An 8,705-nucleotide genomic window follows, 5' to 3' on the forward strand; every position below is an offset into this window, starting at 1 on the left:
CCCTCTCTTCCGAGCAGCTCTCTGAAGGACTGTTTACTTTAGCCACATTCATCATGAAACGTGCTAATTAGCTCATTATTAGGAAAGGTGATTTGCAAAGATTCATTAAAAAACCTTATACTCACTTCTTCTGTAGGTGAAGCTGGATCACGAATGATTCGCGCGAACATAGACGCATTTAGGTAAATCAGTCCTTTTTTACTGTCAAAAACAGCTCTTTTCAGAGCAAGCCGTTTTGTAGCATTTTTCTTTAAATGTTAATGAGCTCTACTGACCCCGCCCCTCTCTTCCGAGCAGCTCTCTGAAGGACTGTTTACTTTAGCCACATTCATCATGAAACGTGCTAATTAGCTCATTATTAGGAAAGGTGATTTGCAAAGATTCATTAAAAAACCTTATACTCACTTCTTCTGTAGGTGAAGCTGGATCACGAATGATTCGCGTGAACATAGACGCATTTAGGTAAATCAGGGGTGCATTCCCTTCAGAAACAAACGTAATCCACTGCGTCTTCAGCGGCTCAGATGTCTGGACTAAATGACGACTGCTATGTTCATTATTACATCCAACAACAGAACACCTCAATCGCTTAGGAGTCATTCTTGTCTACATCTGCTCCGGCGGTGAAACAATGGCGGACTGATGACAGCTCACTCAGGCAGTGTTGCCAGATTGGACTGAAGATTTCCAGCCCAACTACAGCTTAAAACCCGCCCATTTCAAAAAATGCCAGCCCAAAATGCATACTGTGATAACTAATAAAATAGAACAAACAGAAAACCCAAAACAAATGGGTTAGTGCAAAGGGCACTATTTAGACACACACACGTTAGCTACCTGTATACGCTTTGTTTAATTATCAAACATGACATCAGAATTGTATAGCAGAATAATAGCGTATAAACACGCTTACCATTTTATAGGGATTTAATGCAGAGATCTTCGCAGAACTGATGAGAACGTCTCTTGAAATGGTATAGGACAAACTTTATACAGTCAGAACCAGAGTGATTAATACATCGTTGAGTCAAATCTCTCCAGAAACTGCCAGGGAGGTTTGAAATTTGCAGAGGTCCAGCCATTTTTGGCCAGGCCAATATGCACGTCCATGATGCTGGAGAGTAGAGGTAGTCCCAATGCGATTTCTAGTGTCATCTTTCAAAAGCGAGACCAGCGAAAATGCTCGCTCGACATGGGCATTGGAAACAGGCAGAACAAGAAGTCTTATGGCACCTTGCGCTAATTCCTGGAAACACTTGTGTCCTCCTGCATCTTTAAACGCTTCGACTTTCAGCCAAAACTTGTCAATGTCCTGATCATCAGAGAAGCCTGCTGATGCCACATTCCTCCATTGCGATTCTAATGTATCAGTCGGGCATGAGAAAAGATCAGCTGGCAAGTCCTTTACTCCAGGCCTATTTAAAGTAGACATAACAGATTTTGGGCACAGGAGCTCTAGTTTGCGCAACATTTCCATTGAAGCAGGTAAGCGCAATTGGTACTGCTTTACAAGTTCTTTCAGAAAATCCATACAGTGCAATGCAATTCTCTCCTTCATGTTCTCTCCTTCAGGCTAACCTGCTTTCCTCCAGTTGGTCCATAAATGTGGTACCCAGGTCTGCATCCAGAGGGGAGAGGAATATACCAGACTGTGTGAGGTCAAGTTCCTGGAGCTGCTTGTCATTACTCATGCGTAAGACACTTGGTTTGAGAACGCGTCTAGCAGTTGTCATGTACAGTCTTTCCAAGTCTCTAAACACACTGAGGGTGTTTCCGGTTTCCAACTGAAAGCATTTATTCACAGCTTTGATTTCCATCAGAACAGGCTGAAGAAAGTACATGTAAAGGAGATTCGTTTTGTCATTGTACATCTCCTTTAAAATATAAAGTATAACTGCTCTGAACTTGAAACCATGTTAAAGTGCAGTGTGAGGGCATCTTTTTGATCCACAATACGGTCAATGCAGTCAGCCATCACGAGCCAACGGGTAGCTTGGACTTATTAATTTCAGAGGGCAGCCCCCGTTATTAATAGTCTCGTATATATTCTTGTAGTCATACTGCCTCTTTGCTGAATGAGCAAACCAGTTGTAGGTTTCTCTTACCATGTATTCTATGTTGCTCGGAAAAAGCTGCATTGCTTTATTTGCAACAATGTCAAGTGAATGGCAAACACAACTAATAAGCTGTAGGTTTGGCTGCATTTGTTTAAGTAGGGTGAATACGGAATGGTGTTTTCCAACCATTACGCTGGCACCATCTGTGGCAATGCCCATCATGTTTTTGATCTGCAGGCCATTCTGGGATATAAAGATAACAACAGTGTCTGATATGCCTTTAGCATCAGCATCTGTCAGCTCCACAAGTCCAAGATATGTACTTACAAACTTGTGTTTTTTTGAGTGGTATTTCACACAAATACAGAGAAGTTTGTTCATGGATAATATGTCAGTGCTTTCATCGAGATACAGGGAATATGGAGACTCACCGATATCCTCCACAAGTTCTTCTCTGAAGTGTGGCGCGATGACAGATTTGATAACGGCCGGTGCATTTGGAATGTTCCCATCTCGTTTTTCAAAATGTCTGACAAATCGCCCACCGCATTTATTGAAGTGTGACAAGCAATGTAGGCAGCGATTCTAATTTCACGCCGCTTTTGGTCATCCTTGATCAGACACTGCCCTGCTGCTCCCGCTGACACAGTAAAAGCTTTAACACTTGGAGCACAGTGCAATTTGTGTGTTAGCATGTTCCTTTAAACCGTTTAACTGTGCTCTGATTTCTGATTGACCGTATTTACAAACTGCCTTTGACTCGTCGCCTACCACAGGTGAAATCCATGTTTTCAGAGACGGGTCGCTCTCCCATTCTTTTCGGTAGGACTTTCTATATTTACCCCACTTTGGCATGATGATGATAGAAACACTTACAGCTTTGCTAATAACTTTGTGATATTGGCTTAACGAGTGCAACGATTATAACAACCCGCCAATCAAGATTGAAGTCTAATTATTTGCCAAAATGAACCATATAATTTAAACGTCAACATTACATATTTTACTTTATTGTAAAGTTCGTTTGAATGGAAAATTTATAAAAATATCATGTTTATAGTCAAAAATAAAAACCCGCCAGTTGCATCAAAAACCAGCCCAAATTTGATCAACCCGCCCAATGCATTTTTTCCCAGTTAGACGTGACCGAAAGGAGCCCAATTGCAATCTGGCAACACTGCACTCAGGGCGGGTCTAAGGTAAGACACCAGTCCAGTCTGTTCTGAAACGCTACTGTCAATCAAACTATCGTGGGAGGGGCCTGTTTTAGTGACGTCACACAGACAGGCATCTGAGATCGGCTCGATTTGAGAAAGGGGTAAAGATTTTAGTAGATTAAAAAAAAACACTGGGTGGATTTTTATCATTATAGGGTGGTTGTGTACACACACTGCCAACACACATTTCAGTTCAAACAACTTGTAAAAGTGCATGTAGCATCCTATGACCCCTTTAAATGAGCTATTCGGTTATGACGCAATTTGTAGGTCAAACTGGAAGGCTGATTCACCATGAGCTCCCTCTGCATATTCTTAAGGGTTTTAAAGAATCATGGTTTTTGATTTATGAGTACAGTAATGTCTCTGGTTAGCATTACTTGAAGAGACTTACATTTTGTTCTACGATATAAATTATACACAATCATATAACAGTGAAGCTGCTGTTAGCATAAGTTGCTAGATAAGGATTAGAAAATGACTCAAAAAGGCTGTTTTTCTTCCAGTATTTAGGACTACAAACTGTGAAGTTCTACCACATATGATGTACGTACTGTTTTGGGACACAAGCTACATCAAAATAAGAAAAAATTAAGAGCATTTTTAGGAGAGTGATATCAGGAAACTCTTTGTGTCTGGTGAATTTTTATTTATTTATTTTACATTTTTAGACTGTAAATTGATAGGTAAGTTCAGACCTCATTTTTAATTTATTAACCCACATGTAGTTTTTTTTTTTTTTTTCAATTTGTTTCTTAAAAAAATGTACGGTGGGTGTTTTTATTTATGCATTTTCATGAGCCTTAAAGGTTATTGTTCAATCATATGTTTACTTAATGTTTAATCAGTCTCCTTTCTCTATTAGTGGCATTATATGTTTTCTAGTACATCATCTGCCCCACCAAAAAGCAAAAAATGCAGATGAAATGCTCTAGAACCACTCCTGAACATTTTGTGCATATTACAACAGGACCTACAATTTGACAGGTTCTTAAATGCCTGTTGCATTTGTTACCACATAAATAGTTTAGTGCTATTGTACAATGAAATGTGATTGTGTCACTACAGCCCCCACAAGCCCCAGGGCCTCTGTTAGTCTATATATATATGAAGAGAAAAAACTACAAGGTTGTTTTTAAAGAAAAAGTGTTGTTTGCTCTTTGATCATGTTTATCTCACCTATAGGAAACCAAAATGAGTCAAGACTGTGAGAACAGATATCTCATCTCATTGAGAAAGCGGGTGAGCGGGTAAATGAGTGTTAGAGAGAGTGTTGAAAGAGTCGGATGGGGTCAGCAGGAGTTGGTTGCTGATGTTTATGGATGCTGGAGGAGGCACTGGCATGGGGGGCTGCTTGTGAAATGAAAATGGATCTTTAGCAGAACCCAGGACACTCTGCTGCCCCTCAAGATCAATTTACTGATTTACTAGCTGAAAGCCTGTCAGAGCTAGAAACACCAGCGTTGAGGGGAGTAGAGGATAAACTCAAGTGGGGGTGATGGAGGGTTGAAGGAGGCATCAGGACTTTCAGTAGTCACATATGAGGAGAATGTTCATGAAAGAACGGGTGAATGTTTTGTCACAATATAGCCTAGTTTGACGTTTTAAATGTACCCGCATCTTCTCGTGAAGATGGGTTTAGGAGACAGCTCTTTTGTGCATATATGATTCCTTTAATTAAATACGCAGTTTACTTTTGTTCTTCTCCAGTAAACACTGTGGCTACATAATACATTGTGAGAGAATTATTTTTAGTGAAGCGTCAGGGAAGTTAAGCTTCATCTCCTACAGAGTGTCTACCTACAGCCTGTGTGTGTGCGTTTCTCTTTTGTTGGTTTCTACTAAAATATTAAAGATGTTTACTGTATTGTATGAGAGAGGTGATAGCATCTCTTTCTGTCAGACAAATGTGTAGCATATATTTAATTTAATATTCCTAATATAATATTTAACAATTGTCTCAAGTCCCAGAGCACATGGAGGCAGTTAAAATAACATTATAGTTTGTTTACCACATTACTCTGCAGCAATATGGTGCTGAGCATTATTATCTCCATAATATTTACCAAAAGAAATGTTCTTAATAATTGCTTTTCACACAGAACGCGTTGTTCCGTTTAAAAATAGAAAAGCAGTACTTCCAGATGCATTTTTAAATTTAAATTCCTGTCCAAACCAAAATTAACAATAAGCTATAAGGATAACTTTTAATTATACAAACAGACGATAACTCTCCGTTCATTATAGTGCAGTTCTTTGTCATTTCTAGTCGAGTCTGGAGAGGAAAAAAATCGTTGTGAAAGCGATTCCTACGATATCGTTACTCTGTGATGTTTTCGTTGCAGCTGTGGATTGGGCTTCCCCATTCTCATAGAATAGGAACTATTCTTAAAACTTTAACTTCTTAAAATGCGGTGCTAGTGCGCGATGCTGAAAAATCAGCGATATGCAGCAGTCAAAGTCCGTCCAGCACAGTAATAGCATTCTGTGTGAACCAGACCTTAATTTGTAGTGTCACTACTATAAAACTTGTTAACCAAAGAGCTAAGTGAGCATAGATAGCTACTGTTCTGATTTACATCAATAAAAGGCATTGTGTCACTTGCTGTGTACAAGCCATAAATGCAGCATTTGCGATTAAAAAATATTAGATGGTAGATGGAGGATGAGTGCTCAGCGTGATAATGGAACAGTGGGTCATTTGTGGGCATTGCATTTGTGGGCAATGTATGATTGCCTATTCGCTCCATTATAAAATGATCCATTGTATCTCTATCCTGTTTGGTTCTGTTTTTGTCATAGATCTTGCATTTGTACAGTGCTCTGCCCACACTGAATGCACTACCACCACTGATAGATCTTTTCATGCATTCACAATTATGTTGGCTCTCTTGCATTGTTTCCGTAGCATTCTCCTCTGGTTTTGAGGTCTAGCTTGTTTTGTGTAATTCAACTACCATCCCAGTTTTCATGATATGCACTTTATAGCCTACATTGTTAAGGAAGTTTCTGCTAAGAAAACTTTTTAATTTTTTTTATTTTCTGAAACTGTGTGTGGTGCTTGCTTGCCCATGTAATGCTCATTAGCATTATGCTGAATTTGGCCTAAAAGAGTAGTTAGGCTACTAATTTACTAAGTGCCCCCCAACCCCCCTTTTTTGTTCCCCAGGCAAAAACGTATGTCAGATTGCTAGAATAAATAATAAAAGTACTAGAAGAAAAATACGTTTCAGAATGTAAATGTAAATCTTCAATTCTTTTTTTTATTATTTTAATATAAATATATATATATATATATAATACCGATTTATTAAAATGTTTTAATAAAATTCTACATTAACGATAATTATACCCTTCTGAAAATGGTGGCTGAATTTTAAGGTTTAAGTGTTTATCCAAATGTAATTGAAATGGAAAGCGTGTGAGCATGTGTGAGTGGACAGTGTCTGAGTGCTCTCCTCTCACCTACCCTCGATTTTATTTTATTTTTATTTTGAATGTTTAATGTATTAAAAGGCCGGGGTAATGAATTATAATCTTTAATGCAGAGAGCGATCGATACCTCCACAAAATAAATCAGTTTTTACTGAGAGCGTCAAAGCCTTTAATACACTGGGGGAGAAAAAAGTGCGGGAGGGAGGGAGAGGAGGAGAGCGCGCCAGGGAGGGGAGCATGACAGGAGCTGTTGATGGAAGGAGAAAGCAGGAACGAATGGGGTTAGATGAGAGTGCTTCGGAAAGATACTATCACCGGTGACCATATTTCAGATGATCCCCACAAAGTTAGAATCTTCAACAAACTCCAGGGAGTCAGGAGGTCACATCTCATCTCGCAATAGCTGCATATACGATCTGTTGCATATAAAAATGTGGTGGCTTTGTTTTAAGGACTCCATTGGAGAAGCAATCAGGCCATGAGATCTCATAATAATCATTCTCCTCTCAACTTAATGAAGGCTACCCTCAGGGGGTCCTCTAATTTTAGCCGAAATTCTGACAACTTCACAGTTGCTTTTCTTTGTTCGTCTGAAAAATAGTGTTTTTGGCATCTTCATGACAATAAATTGATTTAAAGTGCGTTGTCTAAACATTCTGAATTGAGTGTCTTTAAGACATTGCTTAAAATGTGGTCTACTGGATGACAATCTCTAAACTCTGCATCGTCGTGCTCAGTATATCATCAATTCATCGACAAAAAGGTCTGCGGACTGGCGCATTTTGATGAATGTTGCCATGACAACTGCATAATTCATGAATTGTATTAGCGTTCCATTTGTTGTTTTTGAGTTATGATTCACCCCAGCCAAGGATTGTCAAAAAAAAAATCTTTGCCCGCACCCACGTTGTTTTAAGACCCCCATCATCTTCTGCCTCCTTAAATGTCAAAGTCTCCAAAGTGTCAGCTTTTTTTTCCCCTAAGGAGACAGCATGAATTAATCTGCTCTCATAAATATCTTGTTAAGACAATCTCATAATTATACAGATACAAAGACACCAGCACACCAACCACTGGGCATTATAGTGCCACATAGCGGTGAGGATAGGAACTACAACCTCGACCACTACATATTTTAGTATAGTAATTATTTACTATAATATTTCAGGAAAGTCGCATGTCTTTAAACATATGGAGTGTATTAATGATGGATGCATCTTACATATGTGTTTTAAATTCATTTATTTTTTTTCCCACAATAAATGCATTGGACTATTACATATAGTAAGTGTATACTATATTCTTTATGGATGTTTTGTATGTAAAATTGTTTAAAAACCAAGGGATAAAAGTAGTTAAATGAGCATTAACAAATTGTGATTGCTTTATGCTTGTTTGTTTTCTGTGTCCTGTTGCTTGTCAAAACTGGAGTGAAAATCTAAAGGAGAGAGACAAAAGATGTTAATGTTTTTTGGGCGTTCTCAAAAGAAATCAAGGCATATTCAATAATGAAAGGGAAATTAACTGGTCTTGCTGATTATTAGGTGGATAATTACTGTACCTAACTTAAAGCAAACAAAAATTTCTTGAAATGCAGATTTTTTTTTCCAATTAAAATATTTATTAGCTGCATAATCAGAGGCAGACAGTAACTAAGTACATTTACTTGAGTATTGTACTTAAGTACACTTTTTGAGTATCTGTACTTTACTTGAGTATTATTTTTTCTGGGAACTTATGACTTTAACTTCACTACATTTGAAAGACAAATATTGTACTTTTCACTCCACTACATTTCTATCAGGGTCCTCGAAGTAGAAAGTCGTTACTATGTAGCAGCTTTGAAAGTCAGTGGGTGATTTTTTTTCTTCTCTAAAACGTGACTCTTTTTTTCAGACAGTTTATCAGTAGTCACTCTTGGGGCTACATGAAGTGATTTCTCAGCATTTTTTTAACACTGCCCAGTTGCAAACGTGATATTTATTTACAACAATTC

General features: G+C 38.3%; 1 protein-coding gene across 1 annotated transcript in view; it reads right to left on the bottom strand.

Annotated features, from left to right (window-relative positions):
- Positions 1–7,969: 7,969 nt before the first annotated feature.
- ccdc88b (coiled-coil domain containing 88B) overlaps positions 7,970–8,705 on the bottom strand; it is a 22,818-nt gene continuing 22,082 nt past the window's right edge. The window contains exon 29 of the mRNA XM_016232328.1: positions 7,970–8,147. Coding sequence (XP_016087814.1) covers positions 8,095–8,147 — 53 coding nt within the window. The 3' untranslated portion in view covers positions 7,970–8,094. The remainder of the gene's footprint in view (positions 8,148–8,705) is intronic.

The sequence above is a fragment of the Sinocyclocheilus grahami genome, unplaced genomic scaffold (assembly GCF_001515645.1).
Source record: "Sinocyclocheilus grahami isolate Dianchi unplaced genomic scaffold, SAMN03320097.WGS_v1.1 scaffold409.1, whole genome shotgun sequence".
NCBI classification, from domain to species: domain Eukaryota; kingdom Metazoa; phylum Chordata; class Actinopteri; order Cypriniformes; family Cyprinidae; genus Sinocyclocheilus; species Sinocyclocheilus grahami.